Genomic DNA, 27,460 nt, shown 5'->3' with positions numbered 1-27,460 from the left:
AGTACTTGAATCGCTAAAAGCATTTCTTGCTCTTCCGCTCTTCGATCGCTCGACTTCTTTCTTCTTCGTTGGCCCCATGGGGCAAAGACAACAATCAGCCCGCAGCTAAGGATATTAAAGTCCGGACTAAGTAGGCATTAACAATTAAAAATTATATATAACAAATTATTACGGTAAATGACTTTTAAGAATATAATATTTTCTCAATCAATTCTAACCATAAGATCTGGACAAAGTTTCGAAAATATTTAAAAAAATAATTTCATCCAAGTTTCAGACATATGAATAAGCGTTTGGTGTGAAATTTTGTAAAACTTTTCTTAAAAAATAATTTCATGTATTTCAGACTCGAGAGATGTTGTAAGCTGACAGAATACATAAATAATGATTTGATTACGTTCAATTTTAAACGCATGAGTAACACAGTTTGGTATAAAATCAAAAATTGATTTTATCACATTTTTTAACACATTTAGTAGCGTCAAACTTTCAACATAAATAAATATTTTGATTTTATTAAGTTTTTAGTGACGTAAGAGGAAAGTTTGATCTTGTATAAATACAGATGTTAAGGGTGTGTGTTGGCGAATTTTCTAACACTAAATAATCATTTAATTGAATTTGTTCTCGTAATAGTAGGCCTACTTACATTTTTATAACAGGTCAAAAGTAACAACATTTCTATGTAGATCGTGTTTCAGTTACTGGTACTTTTAGTAATTTTCTTATTATATATTTTGATATTTATTCTTTTCTGCTTTTTAATTGTTTTTCTTATATTTAATTTACTTTTAGTAGTAGTTCTTGGTAATTTTAACAGTAGTCGGGTAAATTTTAGTAGTAGTAATACTTGAAAATTAGGGGAGAATATCCCTACAGAGAATCCTGGTTTTCTAGGTTGTGAGTTGACGTCAGGTAGGCAGTCAGTTGTAAAAGCATTTGTCAAATCAAACATAGATTGAGGAAGGATTATGTCTTAGAAAAAGGCTAGGACGTACCAAAGAAGCGATGCGCGAAACGATCGCCTGAAGGCCGTGAGAAGTGAGCAAGGTCTACTCCTTAACAGTGGACGGAAGGGGCTAAAGAAGTGAGTAGAAGATCATAATAGGAAAGTGGAACGTTGTAACCTTGACAGGTAGGAGATATGAGTTATTGGAGACGCTGGCAAGAAGAATGAGAAAAATCAAAGGATATAGGAAATGGATACAAACTTATATATACAGGGAACAACAAAAAGAATGACGTTGGAATTGTCTTGGATAACAATACGAAGGAGAAATTGGTGAATGTGAAGAAAGTAAACGACATAATTATTCTAGTCAAACTAGCGCTACGATAAGGAGAAACCCTGAAAGTAATCACCATCTACGTCCTGCAAATTGGGTGTAATGGAGAGACAAAGCAAGAATTTTGGATGGAACTAGATAGTACTTTGCAGAATTGTTCATTACATGAGAAACTTTTTCTAGTAGGAGATCTGAATGGGCATGTAGGATGACTAAGATCAGGATATGAAAGGATACATAAAGGATATGGTTTGAAAAAAGGAAATAAGGAACGTGAAAGCATACTATAAATGGCAGAAGCATATGCTCTTGCTATTCTGAACCTTCTACAAGAAGAAAGAACATCTTATTACATATAAGAGTGGCACCGCAAGCTCTCAGATCGACTTCATCTTATGGAGGAGACAAAACCTACATGATGCAAAGCACTGCAAACTAATTTCAAGTGAGAGCCTAATGGAGCAACACTGCCTTGTAGTAGCCGGTATCTTCATCAAAGAAAAAGTGGAAAGAAGACGACAAAATGTTCTTGTTCGAAGGAAGTGGTGGACATTAGATGCGGCAAATGCTGAAAAAAATTGGAAGAAAATCATCACATTCCAAGTATTGCAAATAAAGGAAGAAAAATTACTCGTGGAAGAGGAATGGACTAGACGATCAACAGCACTCAATGAAACAGCAAGAAAAGTTGTGGGAAAAACAAAAGGAAAATGCCTCATTGATAAAGGAACATTGTGGTGGAGTAAAGAAGTTCATACAACTGTGGTGAAGAAGAAGGAGCAATACAAAAAATGGCAAAACTCTGGCAATCAACTAGATCTGATGGATTACAAAGAAGCGAAGGAGAACGCTTCAGAAGGCAGTTAGTGTAGAAAAGGCAAGGCTTATGATGAGTTGTACAATCTTGAAGCAAAACGGGGAGAAAGATGATATACAAGCTTTCGAAGGCAAAATAAAGATATTTCGCATGTACTCTGCATCAAAGACGAAAATAACTTAGTTCTGAGAAGTGAGAAGATAAGGAAAAGGTGGAAAAAGTATTTTCAGGAATTTTTCAATGAAAGAAACCCGAGGGAATCGTGCAAAAAATCTATCCACAAACGAGGGACTGGTTCGACCTGACACCATGGTAGAGGTAGAAACTGTTATGAAAAAGTTGAAAAGTGCTAAAGCTCCAGGATTGGATAATCTCCGTATCGAAGCATGGAAAATTTATGTAAAGAAGGAGTGCAGTAGTTTGTTTTACTTTTTAATATTATATTGGTAACGAGAATTATGTATAACAAATGGAGAAACAACTTTATTGTACCGTTTAAAAAAATAAAGATTTGCAAGAATGTAGCAACTACAGAGGACTAAAACTTACGAGCTATGCAATGAAGCTCCGGGAGAAAGTGATAGAAGCGAGAATGAGAGGAGACCGACATTACAGAGAGCCAATTTGGTTTTATGCCAGGGCGATTGAGAACGAATGCAATATTTGCAGTTAGGATGCTAATGGAAAAATACAGAGAATACCCCAAGAATTTTCATATGGTTTTCATCGACCTAGATAAAGTGTATGACAGAGTGCCAAGGGACATTATTTGGTGAGAACTGAAGAAGTAGTTACGAACACACACATCTCTGTAATTCAAGATTTGTATAATCGATGTAGAATGCTATTTGCAGATGACATTGTGAAAGTGAGTGAGAGCGAGGCAGCACTGCAAGAGAAATTTGATGCTTGGAGAGGAACATTGGAGAGCAAATAGAATTAGTAGAACTAGAACCAAATATTTATAGTGTTCTTTCAGGAAAAGTATAATTGAGAATATAAGAATACAACTGGACGAAAAAGAGATGGTAATGAAGAAATTCAAGTACTTGGGATCAATTCTGCAGAAAAATCCAGGAATAGAAGAAGATGTAAACAAGAGAATTAGCAGTGGTTGGACGAAATGGAGAGAAGCGACGGAAGTGTTGTGTGACCGTAGTGTACCAATACGCCTTAAAGGAAAAGTTTACAAAACAGTAGTGAGACCTGCCTTATTATACGAAATCAATGTACCCATGTCGTATGAAAGGAAGTGGATCCTTTTACTTAATCATGTAACCACATACCGCGTTACAGGCTCACGAAAGATAAATTACGTCAATTACCGACCACGTGTCCATACTAATACTTGATTTTTTTTTTTTTTTACCAACAGAAGGGGATAAGCAACACCACCCAAATTTACAATGGTATATATTCAGACTCGAGAGGACATGTAGCATTTTTTGTTTTTTGACAATTCCTAAATTTAAAAGGTGGGCAATGTACCCCTCCCAAAATCTGAAAGGGGTGCATCAATGTATCCATGTCTTATAAAAGAGAATGGGCTCCTATATTCAACTATACGTGATAAACCATCATCAAAGGGGATAAATTAGATTTTAAAAACCCCAAACTTTGATTTTTTTATTATTTATTTATTTATTTATTTATTTATTTTTTATTATTTTTTTTTTTTTTTTTTTTTTTTGCAAAATTATACCTATGAAAGGAAACGGGATGGACCACCTAAGTTCATAATGAAATGTATTGGGGCCTTAGGAAACATTTATCTCTTTGTTTCTTGACAATTTCGAAATTTAAGGGATGGTTCTATGTACGCCTCCCAAAATTTAAGAGTGTAGCATCAATGTATCCATATCTTTTATGAAAGTGAATGAACCTCTCTACTCACCATTTACCCATATAAGGTAATAAAGCGCATCAAAGAGGATAAAATAGGTCAAAAACCTCAGAAATGTACATTTTTGACATTTTGTAACTGTAGAAGTGAACAAGATGAACCACCAAAATTACAAAGGTACAGACCGCAGTCTTATGCTACTATACCAAATTTTTTTAATTTGGCATTTCAAAATTTAAGAGAGGGGTCCTAGGTACTCCTTCCAAAATTTAGGGATGGGCCAAGGCATCCCTGCCAAAATTAAGAGAGCATTTACCCTATGAAGTCATACCACGTGATCAGGCCACATGAGGTCCCTCAATGAATCAGAGCCAAGTAAGATCAAAATCTTCGCTTACTACTATGTTCCACGATTTGCGTTAATACTGAAAAGTGAATGCGTATATTTTCCAAATCCTTCAGTATAAATTCATAGGAAGGTTGTGGTGTTGAATACTCAAACCGTGATGCGTATTTGAGTTAGCATTATACATAGTTCTGGAATACTCTACCGAAGAGATGCGGGTTTGTTATCCGCTACCCAAAAAGAAAAGTTCGCGCAAACATGAAGTGGGAGAGATCGCCCAGATATTCATTGAATGGAATCAGTCTTTACTGTGTATTTTAAATTCTATAATATTCTTGGCGTGAGTGATCGCTTACGCAGAATAAGTAACATATTGTTCATGAACGTCATGCACGAGAGAGCAAGGAGAAAATGTGCAATAAATGCGGTTGTTTTCTGAAGTACATCAGGCTTGCAGCTAGGGAGTTGCCAGGGGACTGAGATCTTCTGCGACTACCTTCAGCTACCTGACATTTTAAGTTTTTTGTTATAAAGTAGCCTCTATACATGAGGAGTGAACTCAAATCAGCCCTCTGTAAATGGTTTGGGCTCTCTTTGTCTTAGTGCTCTGGTTGAAGGCCTAACGTAAATTTTTCTTTCAGCGCGGCTTTATCCATTCAATAACTATCTATTTCAAGATTATTTGTTATCTTGGTAGCACAGTTTAACACAGGTAGCAATAACTTCATATCCCAATTTGATGTGGAACGGCCACATTGATACACTGAAGTGCTACCTGAACGAAGGACTCATATTGTTGGATTGGGTGGTGTGCTTAAGATAACTTAGCACTTTTCCATGGCCTCACACAGTTCGTGATTTTTTTCCTTTGGGGGTATGCGAGACACAGTGTATGTGCATTCACTGTCAACAAATATTTGTAACATTATGCATGACAGTTTTTGTATATTTTTATATACTCGTATTATACCTTATTGTGTGTTATATTTTTTATAAAACCATTTCAAACTCGATAACTCATTTATAATTACCCTGTATTGTCCATAGCCGATTTTAATAAATCAACGAATTTTTCTACAGTATGGGGAATAAATGCTTTCGCCTTAGATTTTAGAAAGTCCCTGTTGTGTCCTAATCGACTGCTAGGAAACGGGATTAACGAACTTTAACCGTTTTATTTTTACTTTCCCACGTGTTTTCGACAACAAATCGCTGTTACGTTCCTAATTGTCAGTTGATATGCTAAACAAACCGAATAATTGTTTTTACATGGTAACCCAATGATTCACAGTTTTCATCAGTATGTAAAGAGTGACTAGCTTCCGACCTAACTTGGTTACAATCACAAAACATTTTCTCCTTTTGATTCAATCGACTGATTTACGTATCGTATTAAGTTATTTGAGGCATGGTATGAGTGCGAGCTGACTTAAAACTCTCCAATTCTCTCCTCCTGACCTTTGAAAAATAGCAACATTCATATTTACTTGATCCTATTGTTTCGTTTTTAACATCTGAAAGGCTGAAAGCTATTCGCACTTCAATAAATAAAATAATTGTTCTTAGATTTCGAAGCCCCATATTAGGCATTCCAAATCGTTCCATATTAGGCAACTTTCACTTAGGGTTTTTCTACTCTTATTACAGCAGGTCACTCGAGCGAACGAAAACTCCTTTACTCACCTGCTTTGTGTCCTTGGTTTAAACGCTTAAATTAATATAATAGAACATGTCTTACCTTTAAACAAGTATACAAACAGTGCTTTCTTCACAGACACTTAAAATATTCATGCACCTGCAGATCAATATAGGCTTAAGAAACCCACAGCCCGTTTATTAGATCAAAATCCAAGATGTCCATTCATACAATTTCCTTCAGACAAATTTTCCCTATTGTTGAGAAATGCCACTTTCCTAAATTTGCTATCTTCTCATATATGGTAAATTTCCTGTACGTGTTAATCAGTAATATTGTTAAATAAAGTTTGATAGGACGATAATCAATCTTAGTTACCACCAGAAGGATATGGGGAAACACACAGAAAACACATTAGTGCAATAGCAAATTATTTATTACAAAATAGTACAAATATTCATATTGTACTGAATTTGTTTTTAATCGCTTCTGTCGCTGATATATATGAACTCTATATCATGGTGTCGGTTTATTTATTTCGTGTTTTTGTTCAAATTTTGCAACGCAGGTTACACTGGTAGCACAGGGTGCCCTCTCCAGCTCAAAAATAACGATTTCATTGCCTTGTGAAAGAAGGTAGCTACCTGGTACATACAGAGTCACTTGAGGACCAACTATGGGCCAATATCTACCAAGGTTGTAACCATTTATGAATGCTACACCCTGAAATAACACATAAATAAATAAATAAAATGTTTGGTCAAGTAAATAATTTCTTAATAACACACATAACATCTTAAATTGATAGCTTGGATTTCATAAAGTATGCTAATACATATTAGTAGAATTAATGTACCAAACCAGGTATTCAGGCGAAAATAAATATTCAAGAATTTATAGTTAATAAATAGAAATATCCATAATTAAACTTTAAAAATAATTAGAAAAGAATTCCATAAAATAGCCGCAGAGTATTTTTTTATCAGAATGGAAGTTAATTAATATAATACATCGTTTGTTGGGCCTATTACTACAAGTGATATATGAAACTGGTTTTCTAAGTTTTATCTTTTTAAATGAAACTTTTGTTAACACGCTCATTACATAAGAAATTTACAGTTTTAAGTAAATTTTAGAATCACGTTGAAAAGTTTCGCAATGTTTGTTTTCAAATCAAATTTATCTAAGCCTATAGATAGGATTAAGTGATTTAACAAATTATATTAATGATTTTAAAGTGGGACAAAGAAGAAATATTTCGTTTACAATTTAAGAAACAAGAAGTTGAAATGCACGACGCTAAAACATAATTAAGAATTGTAAATTGTTTCTGGTAATTGTATTAGAATTCATTATAATTGGCAATTCCCAACAGTAGCAGATTCTGCGAAAATGATTGAAATTTCATCCACACAGATTGAAATTGTTGGAGACGCTTAAACCTACTGGCACAGATAAGAGACTTTAATTTTGCAATGGGATCCAAAACCTTTTGGAAAGAGATGGTTTTACTGAGTCAGTTGTGTTTAGTGATGAGACTACCTTCACTTTTCAGAGAAAGTAAACAAACAAAATGCATGGATCTAGGGCTTTGGAAATTACCCATGGCTATAAAGAACATATCCGTGATTTCCCGAAGGCAAACGTCGTTTGTGCCATCGCCCTTAGGAAAGCCTATGGGTCTGCGTTTTTAGAGAAAGACATTGTAAACGGACTTCCCTACCTTCACATGCTGCAGACAGCTTTTCGCGCAGCAGGAAGGGGACGTGGAAAATTTTATTTTCCAGCAGGACAGGGCACCTCTTACATTGACACCAGGATGTCAGGAGGAAACTCAACAAAACGTTACCGAATCAATGGATAGAACGAGCTAGTCGTGAGGATCAAGATCTGATTCCTTTTGCCTCCGTGGTTACCAAATATTACCCCATGTGACTGTTTTGTGGCTTTATGTTAAAAACTAAGTGCATCTGCCAATCACACCTAATAATTTACCTGAACTTCGAATATGCATTCAAGAAGCAGTTGTACCTATTGATTCTAATATATTGAAAAAAGTGTGGCAATAATTAGATTATCGGATTGATGTGTGTCGAATTAGAAGAGATACTCATAATGAGCATTCTTGGCGTGGAACATAAAACGTATTTTTTAAATAAAAAAAAAACCTTTTTGAGTTTTTCTTTCATTTAACATAAGTTGCATGTCATTGTAAGTAAGTAAACGGAAGTTATCAAACTTTCAAATTACAATTTGAAGATCATCTACAATAGTCCTGTATAGTAATTTTAACTACAATACTTATGAAAATGATCGATAGTGGAAACTGATAAGTTAATCTGGATCCTATTTGAACATCACTGTAACATAAACAAAACTTATATCTCCAAAACAATGAAAAACACAAATTGAACATAAAATGTGAATAATGAAAAGTTAGAAAAAGTATAACAAAAGAATTGTTATTTCTATGTGTCGAGATTTTATTGTTGCATCCACACATATACACATGGGCGTACCTAAGGGTGAGTCCTAGGGGTCGGGTTTACCCCGAAATCCTGACTTTTCTGTAAATTTAGTCTACTTTTAGGAGTGATTATACAAATTTTAATATAATTTATTTTCATATTGTATTTGGACCCCTGAAAAACTTTGGACCCTCCCCAGAAATAAATTCCTGCTTATGTGCCTGCACACATACAAGGTATGTACGTATATACTAAAAGGTGATGCTGTTTTCTCTTGTTAGGATATTATCACAACCAGGCAGTTAATTAAATTTTGAAATATATCTAAACTTCAACAGTAAGCGTATTAGTATTCACAGATAAAAATCTCAGCTAGGAGTGTATTATAACTACCAATTATAATGGTTGATATTTAATTTGATAAATTATAGTGTGCAAATAAATTGAAATATCAGTTAATAAATGGAAATATTAGTTGAAATATCATTTGAGATTTTGCACGCTGTAAAATCTACAACGTATAATAATAATTAATATGATGAATTACTAGTGTTTCTAAGTATAATAATACAAATATTTAAATTTATATAACCGTTAATTGTAATAGAAAAGAAAATGCTTAGTGTACCTTGTAAAAACCATCTAGCCTCAAAAATGTATCTAGTGGTTCCTCATCTCCTTGCAGATCAAAGTTTCCATAGTAAAACTGAGCACCATTTAAAGTTATTTGGCCTTGTCCAATATTCGTGTCTGTGGTAACGCTTTTAGCGTAAAGTTGAACTTCCGTGACATTTTTCAACGGAAGCTTATACATTGTCCATCCTGCTTGAATACGTCCATTGATTGTCACATTTTTAATAATTCCCTATTTAAAAAATACATGTGAAAGGTTAAGTTACATTTTTTAGTAAGATTACTTTTCTGTTTTATTAATGTACATAAAATGACATGAAATTTACTAGTATTGTTCTCACAACAGGAAATTTTGAACAACTATTCAAAATGTAGATATGTTGATGCTTACATATACAACGATAACATGTATTTTCTTTATTCTTGTTATCTATTTACTTAGGGCAAAAGTGCTATACCATCATGCACAAGCTACTCATTAGAAGAATAAAAATGTAATATCGGTTCTTATAAAAAAATATTAATGTGTTAAGTTTTCGGTTGCCGTGTAAAAGTATTAGTTTATTTGTTGTCATGGTAATGTGCTAATATTGACTTGGATACTAAGGAAATAGTACAGTCAATTATCAAGATATAACACACCAGGACATCGTACAATACAGACGGGTATCGAATTGCTGTAAAGCAATTAATAATTATTTCCAAATATAGTGTATTTATGTGATTGAATCTAATATGTAAACTTTTAAACAATCTTCGTAGTAAGTACTAAATAATTTTATATGGAATATACTACAAGATTGTAGCAAAATCATGACTGTGTGGCGTTATACATACAATAGGTGCTTGAGGAGGCATCAAAGAGCATTTGACAACATTTTTCAAGATTTTCTACTCGTATCTTGAACCAAAGCTGACGAAGATGTGATGACGAAAACACATACGATATTGAGTCTAATTCAGTTCCGAATTATCGCCTAGGCTGAGTAGGCTGGAGCCTAGGACAAAATGTAGCTTAGTGGCTGCATATTTGACTCCCTTTTCCTTGCCTTATATCAAGTTTTCGAAAAACCGTTGGGCCTTTGAGAGTCAAAATTGAGAACACATGTTTCATTATTGGGAAACAATATTATGAAATCATTTATGCACCATTTTGTTTGATGGCCTTCTGCCATTTTTTCGACAACACCAGAATTCCGTCGCTATAGAACCTCTGTGATTTCTGGGCTAAAAAAAGACATGTGGTTTTTTGAATACATGAGATATTTATTGCATGAGATTAAGTACATTTAATTAGCGAGCAAAGAGTTAAACAGCATTCAATTCCTTAGAAACTTAGAGCTACTGTTCCGAATTCAATGTCTGAGAAAGTCAAGTAGCACAATAAATTAACTCCAGAACATCAACTCGACACTACATTCAGACTTGACAAATCGACCTTTATAGTTTACAGCAATTCTCAGTCTAGAAGTTTTAATATCTGTACCGAATCTTTGAGGTTCTCATTTCAAATGTGAGGGTGAACATTGATTCTATACTGTAGATGTGAATACGATCTATTCTGCAAGCTCAAACATGACAAATATACTACAGAAGAACCCAAATCTTAATCCAGATACATAACATATAAGTACAATGTCCAGTAAAGCACTAAAAAAACTGTTGTAGGAATTAATTATAATATTTTAACACTTTAATTGGGTATATGCCTGTTGTGTTGATATATAAATAAATAAGAATGGAACTAAATCTAAATCCAGAAACAATGAAAAGGAACTAGCAGACCTATCCAAATTCAAACATTGACGCAGCATCAGGCCGCTAATCTCTCGCAATACTTGAATCGCTGATTCGAGAAACGTCTGTCACTAATTTCAATAATGTCACTAAGTCACTAATGTCAATAATGACGTAAGTCAATGATTTCTGACGTTTCTGAACTCAGGGACACTTGTTGGAGCTCGATATTGCACGCACTTTGAGCGTGACTTCTGACATATGACAACCCAACAGCCCTTCAAGAATCAAATCTACATGTAAACTCATTTTCAGCATGTGGCTGACTTTTGCCGTTTCTCAAATCATCGATTCAATTGTGCCAAGGTTAGTATTGTGTTACCCTAGGAGCCAAATGTCAATCGTCAGTGGTAGAGCGTTCACCTCTAGTGCATGGGGTCCCGGATTCAAACCAGGCCCATATCCACGGGGGGTCTAGGGGGCCTCCCCCCTAAAGTTTTGCTGCCCCCCTAAAATTTTCACTCTAGGCTATAGTATAGTGATAACTATACTATGGTGATATAAATGAACTATAGTATGGTGATAACTCTAATATGGTTGGGTCGCGCCCTCCTAACTTCTACCGGCCCCCCACCTACATTTTTGGGCTGGCTACCGGCCTGATTCAAACCCTGCTCCCGCCAAGTGAACTGTGTGGTGGACAAACACCGTGTGCGTGGGTTTCCTCGGGGTTCTCCCGTTTCCTCCCACTTTCTTCATTCCACCATTTCATTCATTCCTCATCATCACCGTCTCCTTTAGCCTAATCGGCATAACCATGGGACGTAAAACTCAAAAATTTCACTCCATTTTCAAATGTCAATCGTGTTACACAATAATTTATTCACACCCAATTATAATACCTAACATAAAAAATTGATATTCAAATATTTCGAATTAAAGCTTTTATTGTTATCTGGTTATATCAAGTTAGCTCAATTTTCTTCAGTCCCTTCAACTGGTGTAGTGGCTAACTTGGTGCACTTGGTCCCGAGTTCGATTTCTGGTAGGAGAATATTAAAAATTTAATCACATTTCGTGGATTTCAGGTCCACGCCTCATACAAGCTATGGTGGTGAAAAGGGATGCTAGACTATGTTGAAAATCACATCAGAACGATATGCCACATCATTTTTGAAGTTTTATATTCAATCTGTTGTCAAGGAGAACTTAACATTCGTTTTATTTCTCGCAGGATACATGACGTTCAAATTTTGTTTAGAAGTATCAAAAACTATGCAGTTCTTGAGTTAACTGTCTAATTGTTCATTTGCTTTGAATGGTTTGTTATATTTCTCAGCTACAACTGCATATCATGAAATGACTATTGCGAAAGTATATGAAAGAAAACTTACCTTAAACTCATTATCTATATTGTTTCCATAATTAAGGCGGCCTTGATTTTCCACAAGAATTTGTAGTTTCTGACCTTGGGTTGCGAAAATGGGAAGAGAATAAATTTTCCTGGTGCGACTTAATGTACCTATAAATTGCTGAAATAGCAACATGTTAAAATTCATGAGCAATTACCAGTTAACGGTGAACAATATACAAAATAAACAATAATAAAAGATACATTGTGTAGGCAACTATGCACGATATCTTGTAGAATAATGATCTCTAAGATGATTCTTATGTTATTCTTCCGTTCATATGCACTGAAGAATAAAATAAAATAAACTTATTTTTTCCATATCTTTATCGAACGTTCTGCTTACTAATTACTATGTATATAGGGTGAACTAGATCAAATGAAGTGGGTTCAATGAAAAATTAAGGAGAAAGTATTGAGAAAATTACAGAAAAAATCAGCATTATTTGAAATAATTAAGGAGAGAAATGGAAATGACCTAGAGGAATTTATATTCTGGGGGACATAGTAGAAGATATGGCGGAAGATTTTGAAGAACGGTAAAAGAAAATCACAGTTGTTAATGAATGTTATTGAGAGATGAATAATTCGCAAACAAAGAGTACGAGTCTAGCCCAAAACCGTAGTGCAAGATAACTCTTCAATAGATGCGAGTGATCTTTTGTCAGCGATGGTAGAAATATTTACTATCATAACACTTAAGCACACGCGCTAGCGGAGATTCCCCGCATTTGAAGAAAAAATTGATTGCTTTACAATAGCTTTATGCTCGTGGGTGAAGCGCCTTGTATCTTCCTAATTTGTTTCCTTCTGCGTGTAAATGGCACGCTCAGTTTTCTGTGAACTTTTGCGGTAGAAAGACAAAGTTTTGTGGGGAAAAGTCTTTACCGTGTGTACATGCGTTTGTACTTTTTGATAATTATACTATACTCCTGTTACTTACTATATCTCTGATCAGAATGGAGTATGAAGAAGAGTAGAGGCAGATTTCAGAACTGTTTAACTCAACAAGAGAAGATGAAGTTGAAGATGAAGATAGCTGAACCACCACAACTATCGTTTCCTATGTCTGATCGTGAAAGTGATGCGAATTCCGTGTGTAGTGATGTGGTCAAACCTACAAATATATTAGTTTTCCAAATGTGTTTACATTGAAATGTTTCATGTGTTTTCATTTAGTATAATCTACTTTTGCATAAATAGTTTCAAGTAAGAATAAAAACAGTTGTGGGAAAACAGTATTAGAGGTTACGAGAATAAATTTCTAAAGCGCGGGCAATCCCCGTCACCGCGTGTAAAATTTTGGCTTACTTTTTTTTGTTTTTCAATTTCAAGATACTGTATTTGTAAAAGATTCTTCTGGCGCTCTCATAAAAAACAATTACGCAACTTACTTCATGTTTTTAACTAGATACATAGGTTATACTGTAGTAAGAATTTCTAAATAAAATACCTTTAAAGTAGAAATCTATGTGCAGTCATTTTCAGAGTGAGGGAATCCCCGTACCGCGTGTGGTTACGGCAAAAAAAAAAAAAAAAAAAAAAGGTCGTGTGCTTGAGTGTTAATATTAATTTTTTTATTTCAATTAGTTTCTTAATAGTAGCCTAGTTCCATCAGAAAGTTTTAATCTTCTTGCTTATAGGGCAGATATTTGTATTCATATTGGGTAAGTAGGTTTTTGAGAAGAAATTTAAACATTCATTTATGTTTGTATAAGCGAATTCATATATCTAGGTATTAATAGCTAAAAATAGCAATAATAACATGCCGTGCTTCATCGAAGTTCACGCTCAGAATGCTAGATAGAAGAAAAACTGCTTCAAGAATGATCATTTATAGTGACATGAAGGATATGATTTATCGTGTACAAAACCGGTATTCATCAAGGTCCTGACGAATTTAAGTAGAGAAACAGCAGGTAGAAAACGTAATACAAGCTACATTATTATTATTCTATAGTAATAGAATCTCGTTATCCATATAATCAAGCCGAAGTTGTGAAATGTAGTAAGTGGCCATTTATTAGGTTGTAGTAACATGTTGCTTATAGTTATTGAAGTGACTTACAAGTGAATAGTTTTTCGTGGCTTTCCTTCAAATTTATTCGATTCTCTGCTCCATATACAGTTAAAGATTAGGTACTAAGCGTATTGATGTTCCGGACGTTTTCAAAGACAACTATTTCACCTGGCTGGCCAGTGGGACGAACTGCTTGAAAGCACATTTCTAATATTTTGGATACTGTGGTCCTTTGTAGAAGTATAGAATAAGAAAAATCATAGAATAAAGAAGGCTATAGTTTATCGTCTATCAATTTACCCTGGAATTTTGCAATCAAACGAAAGTTCTCAGGGCGGCTTGTGGCTGAAATTATAAGGACCGGCTACTATCAAGATTTTTATTTACACATAGCAATCTAACAGCTTTCCTTATTGATTTGTATTAACAAGCAACGTACAGAACAAGGCAGAATCAGATCCGACTCAAACTTCGCCCAGAGAACATATAATAGAAAAGAAGAAAAAATGCCAAATTGGAGCTGCCCCCATCCAGAAACACCGGAGATATGCTTCGCAACATAACGCACCACGCGACAATATGATATAAGGTAAACGTCGCAAGATACCCGTTTATGTCGGAAACGGAAAGGATGGGCAGCACCGTGGGCCGAAATGTCCTTTGCTTACACGAAATAGCAAGAAAATTTAACAAGAAACGTACAAAACGGTGTCCAGAAGTGGGCTTCAATCACAGGTAGGTTGTGCTTTTGACCACCAATCCAAGATGATATGTCCTACACTCCGGATCCATAAGAATTGCTGTTCCATAAGAGATAGTCCTTTGTAGCTTATGTAGTCTCCAAACGAGTGCTCGTATCGCGGGTTGCAATTGTGGTTTTCACTGTACCAAACGGAATCCCAATATCCTCGGAAGGCATAATATGTCAAGGCGGATGCATTTCCATGCACAGACACTGTTGCAGTTACTTGTCGCGTACCATTTATCGTGGGGTCTTGCCCTATTATTCTGCCCTTCGAATACACGTTTGTTTTGCCCGACCCTTCTACACTTCGTCCCGTCCATACCATTACACATATGTTTTTCGCGGTTTCATCATTGGTTTTCCTTTTGTATTTTAACTCACATTGATATATCATACACCCCGCTTCTCATTTCAATACCTTACGCTATATCCAAGATGGCGGCTTTCAAGATGGCCGTCAAGTTAGTGTTATAGCATATCAAATATCTTGATATCCTGGTGCTGCCCATCCTTTCCGTTTCCGACATAAACGGGTATCTTGCGACGTTTACCTTATATCATATTGTCGCATGGTGCGTTATGTTGCGGAACATATCTCCGGTGTTTCTGGATGGGGGCAGCTCCAATTTGGCATTTTTTCTTCTTTTCTATTATATGTTCTCTGGGCGAAGTTTGAGTCGGATCTGATTGTGCCTTGTTCTGTACATTGCTTGTAAGGTAGTCACCACGAATTGGACTACATGAATTATAATCTAACAAGGCATACATGTATTTGAGCAGTCTCGTTACAGAAAATTGCAATGAACACTTACAACTGCAATCATCATCATTACTACCAACTTTATCATCCATTCTCAACTATTACAAATTTAACGACCAAAGATATTTGGGAGAAATTCGTGCCTGCTTATGGGTGATTATTAGTATTATTGGTATTTAATACAATTTGTAATTCTTCCTTTATAATAATCATCGTTTCGTTATAACCTCATGCAATTAATAAGTTTGTAACGACAATATTATAGCCATGGGACGTCAAACTTGTGTTGAGCTCCTCAAGGTTAAAGTTTCCAACATATTTTAGATTCTGTCGAGAATCGAATCCAAGATGTATATTTCAATGTGAAGTGTAAGTATTTATTCAAGAAGCTTGTGTTTCAGCATTTAAGGAAGAAAATTTTCGTTGACTTCCAATACTTTGCAGTCCATTGCAGTTTATTTTAGTACAAACTATTGCCATATTTATTAAAGAATTGTTCATAAGGTTTGTCACATTATCTTCGACATTTTCCAGTATAAATGTATTTAATTTTTTCATTTATTTATATAACGAAATGTAATAGTTTTTAAAAATTACAAATGCAAATTTATCGTTAAAATGTGAAGTCAATATAATATTAGGTGGTATCATATAAAGAATGAAAATTACACCTTCAATATTATTTATATATATATAAACCTCTATGCACAGAGTGGGTCATTTATCTCGACATACCCTTATAGTGACATTTTGAACTATGCTCTCTGTTCAGAACTAAAGACGAGTATTTTATTTCTAAAGAAAAAATATTTTAGTTATATTTAGTTCCAGAAATAAAGATGCTGGAAGCCAATGTGCTGACCAGACACAAAACAGCTGAAATCTATTTTGTTGACTATAGCTGTTTTAAGGACTCAATTTAGTTTTCAGTTGTAAACCTATTCCTAGTCTTCATTAATAGAAAAACCGAGAACGGCCTTTGTGCTTGTAAAATACTACTTCTTCCTCTTCAGTTGACAAAAAAGACTCAGAATGTCGGATTACATCTAAAATTGTAATCATATCTTTCTCTTTGGTATTCTACTTGATCAATGAAAAAAAAAAGAAAGAAAGAAATGTGCAACCAAGAACCGAACAGCGGTCGTGTAGGATCCAATGATTCAAGACATAGCATGTAGAAAAGCTCGAGTTTTTCTAAATATGTGGCTAATATGTGTAAATTTCAAGTTGTGGAAGAATCTATTTTCATTTTCTTCCTTTTAATTAAGTTTTACGATATTTGCATAGTGCCTTGTGTGAACAGCAAAGAGAAAGAAAATGCATTCATCAATTTTGTTAGCAATTGAGACTTTAAAAACCTTTACAACATGTTTTTTTAAATCGCGACGTTGTAGCAGGGTTCGCGTACCGATTTCATCCTCATGATAAGGGGTAAAAGATACTACTTTGCGAAAAACATTCAGTTTCTTTTGTGACAAATTATACATCATTATGACTAGCTATATACTTCTTCTTCTGGATATAGTGAAAACAAAAAAACAAAGAAAAAAAGAAAGAAACAAATTACACATTTTAAATATTTATCGAAAGGCCAGGTGAAATACATTTGTGGTCCTGATAAGGCCCGCAGGCTGCCATTTGATCACCACGGTACAATTTTGTTTAAGTAAAAAGAAATACGTTAGTTATTTAGTGAAAAATCTGAAACGAGTTCAATAAATCTAAACGACTTACCTGATCAATGTACACGTATCCTCTGTCTCTAATATCATCCACTAGAAGCAATGCTGGATCTGTTAACTGATCGGTGATAGTCGTTTCGTAGAGAACAAATCCATAAGACTGGTTAAATTGCTCGAACGACAGGGGATAATCTGAAACGACTTCTTCAGTTAGAGTATTCAGAGCGTCGAACACTGATCCTGCATAAATAAGGGGTACTGGACCATACTGACCCTTCTCACGCACTAGGATCGTTTCGTTGGCTGGTAGTGGCAGATACTTAAAAAGAAATGTCAAATTAATTAAATTTAGATTAACGTTTACAGTCGCCAGAAGTGAATACATGCTTTCTTGTCAGTAAATTCGGAAGGAATAAATGAATTGGAGAAGTTTTTCGTGATGTAGAAAAAAATAATTCACTCTGAATTATATGAATCGAAACGTAAATTAGTCCACCTTTCCGTGGTAATTGACAAAAAGAATATTAGGGGAGGTATACCTTTCTGTTGGTGACCGTAGATTGTCTAATATTTTATATAACGCATATAATATGTATAGATAAGAATTTTTAAGAAAAAATATTTGGAAATGAATCTATGAATATCTTTCTCATTCTATGAAAATATTTTTTAAAAATTACAAATGCAAATTTATCAATAAAATGTGAAGTTATAAACTTAGATGCTATTGAATAAACAATGCAAATCACACTTTCATTATATATATATATATATATATATATATATATATATATATATATATATATATACAAACTTCTATAAACAAGGTGGATCATTTATCTCGACACGTCCTCAAAACTTAATGGTTAAAAGTCAATAGCATTTTCTTTCTTGTAAATAATGACAAAATTCATTGTTTTACATACTTTACAATATCACTAGATAAACAGTGTTGCAAGCCAAACATATATATATACATATTTCAAATAGCACTACGTCAGATTATTACATATTTCAAATCTACTTGTTAAACTAGGACTAATATTTACCACATTTAATATCTAGAGTTACAAACTAAGGGCGCTACAATATCCTAAACATTCATAACCATCCAAATTTAGGAGACCTCTACAATAGTAATGATACAAGCGAGACATATGTAAGAACGCATACTAAAAGTACCTTAGTGTCGGAAACGATGATCATGATAGGACATGGTGTTTAATAAGCAGTAACAAAATTAGAAGGGATTGAATATTTGACTTTAAAAAAAAATATTTCGAAAAAGTCCTTAGATAAGTATCATATCCGATGCCGATCACATAGATGGTTTTTAATAGATGCAAGACCATAATACAGGTAAATGCAAAACACTGTCCTTCATTAAGAAGCGGAATGTTTTTACATTTCAATATACAGTAGACGGCAAACTAATAAAGGGAGAACAAATTGTCAAAGATCTGGGTGAAATATATGATAGCAAACTATCGTTTGAGCATCATATAAATCAAATTGTAAATGACGCAAACAGGAATCTTGGATTTATTTTGAGAATGGCAAGTTAATTTAATAAGTAGGATGCTTTACTGAAATTATATTTTTCATTTGTTAGATCAAAATTAAAATACGTGTCTATTATATGGAACCCCCACACGAAGAAAAACTCCATTAAAATAGAAAGAGTTCAAAATAAATTTCTACAGTTTCTGGTATATAAGAGAACAGGCACCTTCCCCACATATGATAATAGTACTTCGCTTAATGGAACTTTTAGCACAATGTTCCTCAATTAAAGAAGAGTGTTAACTGATATGCTTTTCTTGAACAAAATATTAAATAACAAATTAAATAGGATTTAGTCTCTGCCTTTCGTCTCAGTTACCCAATAGAAACATAGTGCGAGTAATAGAAATGTCTTTCACTGTAAAAAATCTCGAACAAATGCAACAAAACAGCCACCAATGTGAAGGATGAGTGTGGTATACAGCAAACTCTGAGAAAATGTGAAAATGTTCTGGATATACATACATGGTATGAGTCAGTATAGAATTTGTAAATGTATTATAGCTAGTCTATGTAATTTTGATATGAACATTGTAATTACCTTTTGTGTTCTTCCCAAATAAAATAAATAAAAAGTGTCATTTACAGTAATTTGGTATCTCAAACCATCCATAAATATGATGAACATTGATCAAGTTTGCAACAATGCTTATATAACCGTAGATTCATGCGTGAATAAAGTAAGTTAAAGTTGAGTAAATGAAAAATTTCAATCAGGCATACAGTAGTACATTTAAAATAAAGCATGATGAACATACTTAGCTAAGGAAATCATGTCTGACCTTTGCAATGGTGTTTCTGATGGCATAGTACTTCTCAGTGGGATCTCCAGCTTCTGTTAAAGGAGCATCATAATCGTAGGATGTTGGTTGAGGATTGTATCTATCGTTGGCTCCTAAAAAAACCGAAATGGAAACTGTCATCGTAGGTAGAAGAACCAAAATAAAATATTTCTAATTTGAACTTACAGATGATAAAGTTAAAATTGTATTTAGTATTAATCTCTATGTATATGAAACAGTAGTCCTGAGTGACTGATCAACGACAAGCCAAAAAAAAAAAAAAAAAAAAAAAACTGGAAGCTTGAAATCTGAACAATGCTATTTTCTTTTATCGATGACTGTAAATGAGGGTACAAAGATTGTCAAGTATTCTTGAACTATTTGTTTATATTCTACTTTTTTTAAAAAAAATTGGAATATTTTATTACCATAAAAATGAAGAGAATTACAATATTTGATGCTTACAATGATACTATTACAAATTCCATAGTTTCTACACTTCTAGTTGTAATATTCTTTTTTTAAGCGTTGGAATTAATAAATTACTCTCTTTCAACAATTAGATTAGTAAAGTTTTTTTTTTTTAAATAAATTTATTTTCATATTAGACAAAAGATATCTCAACAAGTACCTTTCCAGGTGGTAAAGTTCCAATAACAGAGAACACATTGCCGTGTTGGATGTAAATAGCTAAGTGCCACTAGTCTTGATAGCAACTGAAGTGCAAAAAATGTTCAAGAAGGTTTTCTCAGAAGGAAATGCTTGCTCTCATAGCAAATGATCATTTTGCTACTCCCTCATTTCATCATATAGACCAAAAAGTACATTTGATAACTGTACGATACATTGTTGGAACGGTAGGTGGTAGATTTATGTGGCCAACTACAAAGGGAATTTCTCGAAATGTGTACATCGAAAACACTTTTAAATTTATCAATGCAATTTCCTGTCAGATGTAAGTGTATCACGTCAAATTAATTACCTAGGTATTTATTAGTTTGAAAAAATATCACCAGCTTTCTTCTCGGCAGCTGGAAAATATTCTAATGCTCTATTTGTTTCTCGAGAAAACAATTGCGTTGCATATAAGACTCGTTGCTTTTTGCTGAATGTAACTAAAATATAATTTTTATCTAAAAAAAAAAAAGGCTGACTTAACCTTTCGTTGTGACAATATTTCCGAATGGAAAAAATAGTTTATTAAATTAACTATTTTAAAATAGTTTTAGAAGATGTAGTTCATCTACAAAAGCCCAGCTATTTCTTGATGGATTGGTGAGATTCACATTTATGTTCTCAATATCTTCTAGAAGCGCTGAAATTGAATTCTGTACATTTGTTTTCCATTTGGGCATCAAAATGATATATAATTTGTTTCCCTTTGGAAATTGTTTACGATCTAAATAATAATAATAATTAAGGACAGAAATCTCAATTCCTGATATATCTTTTTTCTTGTAGAAAGGCTTTATCACCTTAGGGGAAAAATTCGGTAAGAAAGCCTAATACAAGGGCAAGCATAATACTCTGGGAGAAAAATGCGGGCTGGGATGAAGAGGCGATATATTTTTAAGGTGATAGAGGTGATAAATTACATAAGAAATCGAATTAGGAATTTTGCCAAGTCACTTTTTATTTATTTATTTATTTATTTATTTATTTATTTGAGAGGAGAAAGGACACATGACTTCACTGAAATCTATGTTACATGGAAAATTATAATTTCTAAACGGTATATGAATATTCGGATTTCAATTAGGAGGTCCAACTTATAGTTAAATTTAATAATTGGGCTTTTGAACTTCTCGCATAGATACTATCTTTGAAACGAATTGAATACTCCCTAGAAGTTTTGGTTTTAACTTGTCCTGTATCTTACACTTTCGAATCCTGTCCCGGCGACCGATACAATCTTAAGAAAGGTCAAAAATGTGATAACTTTTGTCCTCTGAGAATTGTTCAGACTAGTAACACTAGCACAAGTAGAAGGCACTTCCCTCAAAGTCATACGTAGCCCACACACTCTTATAACAGTTGTAACTTGTGTGACTGTCATACTAATTATTCAATAATACTAAAGACAAATATGCAAACAACATACCCCCATGCCCTAAGCATTGGTGGACTACTGATGGGCAACTAACGACATCTCTCCAAAAATTGGCGACCCCGCAGAGACGATCCACGGTGGCCCCTCTTCCGTTTTGAAAATTACTCCCACCACCAGCAGCAGAGACTTGACGAAACTCCAATGAACCACAAAATTAATCCCCCAAAATACGTTAAATCACCTATATGCGTGATTTGCTTACATTAAAATGTCTAAAAAAACACTGAAAAGAATACCCCGAGGTAGACGCGAACCACCAACCTTGTGATAAGTAGTCGCGTATGCTTCCGACTTCGCTACGGAGGCGATGAGGGAAACATCACGAGGCGATGAGGGAAACATCATATGTAGAGGGATAAATCGTTGGGGTCTTTATAATTTGGCCAATCAGACTCCTCCTTAATGTAAACAATCTGAAACTATTACAATAATTAAAACTTTTTTCTAATGAGATAAATCTAGAAGATGCGAACCATGGACCAAGTCCTCAAAACTCTAATAATATGACAAGAAACGAAGGTAAAGATAATTAATTTCTTAAACAATTAAGTGAAAATTAACAAAATTAAACAAAACCGAAAAATACTGAATAGAACAAAGCAATAAACTATTTTCTGGAATGCAGCACGTAGTGGCGTATTACAATGTTTTTTACCTGACATAAATCCGAAGTTTGTTCCTCCATGAAACATAAAAAGATTGACTGATGCATTAACCGCTAACATTTCGTCCAATGTTTTGACAGTTTCATTAGTCGTTGTTGTAGAATGTCCTTCTTCCCAATGATCCAGCCAGCCAGGATAATATTCATTATTGACCAAAGGCCCTTGAGGTTCGTAGGTCCTTTGTGCAAGAAAAGCGGCTGAGACATCCATTCCTGAAAATAAAATATTCGGTGTTTTGATAATATTGAGCTGTAGTTTCTTAAATTTATGAATTGATGATAATTCATTCCTTAAAAGTAGTTCAAACCTCTTCTCTTTCCTCTAAATTTTCGCATTTTCTTGCAACTTCAGACAGTCGAATAAATACTTGGTAGTGATTATGTGTCAGAAAACATAAAATATTACTTGAAATATCACAGAATTGGGTGGCTTCATCTGATTGCGTAACATTTTATTTTGGTGACAATTAAAGTAGGTACGCTGCATATTCATTTAAATTTATTAAAAGAACGGAACCAGTGGCCATATATTCATTGTCGACTTTAAAGTAGCTATTGGCTCAAACAGTCGTTGTTTCGCTCATTGTTTGGTTAGGTTCGCCGTTAGATTCGTGTGCCGCGTGACTCCAAGTGTAATTTTTGTCTTAAACAGTACAATTACAAACTGGTGTAAACTACAGACCACGGCTTGTCTGAGGCGCAAAATCCGTTGAGTAGTCTATAGTACAGTTAATTTCACAGAAATTACAAGCCTAGGGGAAATTTCACTGCTAGATGTGGTGTCTTTGACCATGCCTAGAGATTATACTAAAATGAAATGAAATAAAATCTTTAAGTTTTACGTCCCACTATTATGCTGTAAAACTTAAAGATTGCATTTTAATACAAGCTCTAGGCATGGTCAAAGACGCCTCATCTAGTAGTGAAATTTCCCCTCGGCTTAAAACAGTTTTCTAAAACCCCTAATTTTCTGTAATGTGAAAAGGATCATTGGTGTAATTCGAGCGATGTTAAAGGGGAAAATAAGAGCGCGGATTTGCATGATGTACTACTCTCAACTATCATAGGCAAAATTTACAAGCATCAAAACATCATAATCATGAACTCGTCAAAATCAAAATTAGTAATCAAATAGAAAGTAAAGTACGGTACCCATGGGTTTTTCTGGTCACGTTAAAATGAAGTACAGTTGCGATCAGGGATAAAAGTGCATCTGAAAAGGTAGGGGGACGCATGATACTTAAAAATTGGGAGAACGCCTTGGATATTTTTTTGGAACTGGGAGGACGGCGTCCTCCTCACTTTTAACCCCTGGTTCTGATGATATGTCACAGAGCGTTGGAAAGGCCGGTATCTACTTTGGAGGGATGAGTGAATAATTGACTCCTGCGTTTTATCAAATCCTTTTCATGCGTAAGACGATCGGTTACATATTTCATCTTCCATATAAATGATGATGAATCCAATGAGCTTTAGTCACAAATTCGAAGAATTTAAATATTCCCAAGAGCCTGCGAAAGAATCGCTTTCTCTTCGCAGACGTAAAATGGCAGAAGTGAAGTGATTTTTCTTCCCGTGAAAGTGAAATTACTTTCAAAGTAACAATTTTATTGATTTTGAAGTAGACAATTTGATTCTCTGTATAATTATGTTATTGTAAGCATGCAACATAATATTTGTTAATGGGGTTGAAGCCTACCACAGACTTCTGACTTTGTCCATTCATACTATTTAGAATTGTAGCCGAAGTCACCTCTCGTGGTGGGGTGACTTTAACCTATCTATATATAGGGGATGCGGTGGCTCAGTGGTAGAGCGTTCACTTCTGCTACATAGAGTTCTTGGTTCGATCCCAGCTTGCGCCAGGTGAACTTTCAAACACCGTGTGCGTGGGTTTTTTCGGAGTTCTTGCAATTTCTTCATTTCACTAATTTCTCATCATCACTGTCTCCTTTAGCCTAGCCGGCATAACTTAAAGATTTGACTTTTTAACTGAAAATTTAGATCACACAATGCAATGATATGGTAGTTTAAAACATAATATATTGATGTATTTAACTTATTAATTTCGATACGTTTTGACGAGAAACTTAGTTTTGCCCCCAGAAATTTAAAAAAAAAATAATAAAATAAATAAAAATAAAATAATAATAAACTGGCCGAAGTCGCCTCATTGTATAGTATATTAAGAGAATGGAACACGACATTATTAGGGTACTATATAGGGATTCCGAAACAACCTTTCTGGCTTTGGTTTGGGAATTAGTGCCAATCTTGGGCTAAGTGAATAGCATCAAGAGGAGAGTAGTTTGAACGTTACAATATACACTATTGCTTTGTAAGTTGCTTCTACGATTTTAGGATCGCTCAGTCCGAAAACTGAATGAGCGTTCTTACTGCATATATATTTTCGGGGGAATGAGGAGCAAAAAATCTGGTATCAGCGTTGGTGTAGAACATGCGTCGTGTTGCAGACGTCAATTTTTAAGAGATTCATTTCATGGACGATTTCTGCAAACAGCATCTTTTTGATACTGTGCTATAGGACATCCTTGTAAAATTTTATGGTAACAGCCTAATTTAAAGACAAATTTATGTTACATTTACATCAAGGTAAAAAAAAATGACTTTGACATCAAAGTGGACGTGTCTGGCTCATTTTCGTCTAAGAGATGCAGGTACTGTGATGATATAGCCTTGCCCCATTCCACTAACCCCCGCGTCAACTACCAATTGCAGAAGATTAAAACATATTCATAAATCCACACCAAAGTTCCATCATTTGTGTTTCGCTACTTAGAAGTGTTGGGTAGCATTAATATTTCAACTATTTCCTTCTCTGTATCTATCGTCAGCGTACGCGCCTTTGGCGTGGGAGACCCGGGCTCGATTCCCGGCGGGAGCTCATGTAGTTCGGATTCCACGTTAATCAGTAGGTCTACGTCTCATATAACCTTGCTGCTGAAAGGGACGTTAAACTCAAAATCAACTCAACGAACAGACGAGATAAAGAAAAAGAAATAGAATATACCATATCACTGTAAAGGTAATAAGCACATTGAAGTTACTTTAAATCGTAGTACGCTAATGGCAAAATAATGTACAGTAAAACATGTTACCTTTACCATCTCTCTAATTTGGAAAGCTGCTTAAGTTGGCCTCCGTTTCTTAAAGCGTACATTTTCTCAAAAGATATACATTACTTATTACTACAGTATATACCTTAATTACCTTTCTATCTGGGAACTTGGCTTTATACAAGACACGTCACTCCATTGCTGTTAATGTTAAATTTACATCTTGTATGTTGAGTACCTGAATATCCGGTAATCATTTCTTAGGAACCCTTGCACAGCAGGTTTCACTGTTGTTATACTTAAGATGGTCAATGAACCCAATAAAGAAAGGTATAACTTATCATTTCTCTAGAAATACCGGGGGCAATGGTAGAGTACTGTTTATTGCCTTTTTATATTTGCTGTCGGAGGGTGTAAGAAGAGATGGACAGTGCTAAGTCTTGCCATTCATATTCTACATGGGAAAGTACAGAATTTCAGTGTCTTCCAATGTAGAATAGATTCTGTATTTGGTAGTCTAGTCTAGATATATTTATTGAACTGTAAATATTTTATTTTCTTCACATATTGACACTTGCCTTTTGAGAAGCTTGAAGGAAATTGCATATGATTATTATGTGTTATTTATAAAATACAACTATACGTAGCAAATAATTCGCTACATGGTTAGAAGCGCATATACTCTTACGAGCAATTGAATTAGGGACATCTGGCTACCCTCAAAGCCACCCTCTTTGGCCTTGATGAAAGAGGCTGCGTGGCGTGGCATGGACTCAACAAAACACCGAAAGCGTTGAGGACCCAGCCTGATTCATGATCGCTGCACACCATTCCATAATCCACAAAAATTGGCCGGAACAGGATCCAGGGCATGCATATCCCTCTCGACAGCATTTCAATTGTTCTAAATGGGACTGTGACCGGGACTCCTCGGGGCCCTGGCAAGCATCTTACGTACATAGAGTATTTATAGAACCAGTCAGTCACGATTCAGGAGCAATTGCTGGAGTTGTCTTGCAGTAAATACAGGTTGCCTACAGTGTTGGTGGCGAGCAAAGGGATCAACGTCCGCGAAGGAAGGTTGCTTTTCTGCTAAGGAATGTTGTCAGATGTATCAGAAGTCCCATATTATCCCACGTGAACAGCTTCTATACGAGAATACCACACCATCCGCCTAAACTGTACTCTGCTGGCAAGTAGGATGCATTGCCTAACGTGGTTGACGACGCATCCTACGGCCATCGGCAAGTTCCAAATGGTATCTTGACTCATCTATCAAGGTGACCTTTTTCCATGTATCTAGTGTCCAGTGGCGGTATTCCTTTGTCTAAATCAATCAATTTTGCCTTTGCACATTTCAGTCATTGTGCATTGTGACGGGTTTTGAGCAAAGGTACTCTCGTGGACGCTTGCTATTGTACGTCATGACGAGAGGATAGTTTTGTATGGTATGATTGTCACCCAGCATTGAATTGACAGGTGATGTGCTGCATTGTGGCCTCTCTATGAGTCTTTACCATTCGAGCTAGCTGACTGCGACCCCTGTCATCAACGCGACGACAGTTGATCCTGGCGGTCGTGGTTTTGTTCGAATCCAAGTACTCGCGGTATACTCTTAATGCAGTGGCTTTGAAAAGCCCAGTGCCTGCACAACTTCAGAGATGAATAAATTCGTACTTTGGCCCCAACAAACTGGCCACAATCCAATGTGTTGAGGTATCGTGTCTTGTCTATCCTGTAGTCCACTGTTGCTCATGCAGCCTGTACGAGGTTTGAAGTAATCGCAAATATATGTTACGCTCTCCTATTACATTCACATTCACCTAGACGACCGCAGAGTTATTTCCCCAGAACAACAGCTGTTACTAATTCAATTGCCA

The 27,460-nt window shown here is 34.9% G+C and overlaps 2 protein-coding genes across 2 annotated transcripts in view; one reads left to right on the top strand and one right to left on the bottom strand.

Moving 5' to 3' along the window:
- The first annotated feature begins 1,742 nt into the window (after window positions 1-1,742).
- LOC145677489 (uncharacterized) lies at window positions 1,743-2,153 on the top strand. Its single transcript, XM_081747968.1, has one exon. The coding sequence runs from the start codon at window positions 1,743-1,745 to the stop codon at window positions 2,151-2,153; it is 411 nt and encodes a 136-aa protein (XP_081604094.1).
- Window positions 2,154-6,346: 4,193 nt separating this feature from the next.
- The window catches only part of LOC145677488 (beta-galactosidase-like), a gene marked incomplete at its 5' end in the record, with an annotated part of 51,204 nt that continues 30,090 nt past the window's right edge, over window positions 6,347-27,460 (bottom strand). The window contains 6 exon segments of the mRNA XM_081747967.1: window positions 6,347-6,651; window positions 9,025-9,261; window positions 12,161-12,298; window positions 17,437-17,703; window positions 19,730-19,842; window positions 22,495-22,716. Of these exon segments, the coding sequence (XP_081604093.1) occupies window positions 6,445-6,651; window positions 9,025-9,261; window positions 12,161-12,298; window positions 17,437-17,703; window positions 19,730-19,842; window positions 22,495-22,716 (1,184 nt within the window).

The sequence above is a fragment of the Thermobia domestica genome, unplaced genomic scaffold (genome assembly GCF_964235325.1).
Source record: "Thermobia domestica unplaced genomic scaffold, izTheDome1.hap1.1 HAP1_SCAFFOLD_940, whole genome shotgun sequence".
Lineage (NCBI taxonomy): Eukaryota > Metazoa > Arthropoda > Insecta > Zygentoma > Lepismatidae > Thermobia > Thermobia domestica.
The sequence above is the reverse complement of the archived record's forward strand: the minus strand, read 5'-3'. Positions and strand labels throughout refer to the sequence as shown.

Bases quoted from the DNA above. Each gene is read 5' to 3' on its own strand.
- LOC145677489 (XM_081747968.1), top strand. From the start codon at position 1,743: ATGGAGCAACACTGCCTTGTAGTAGCCGGTATCTTCATCAAAGAAAAA.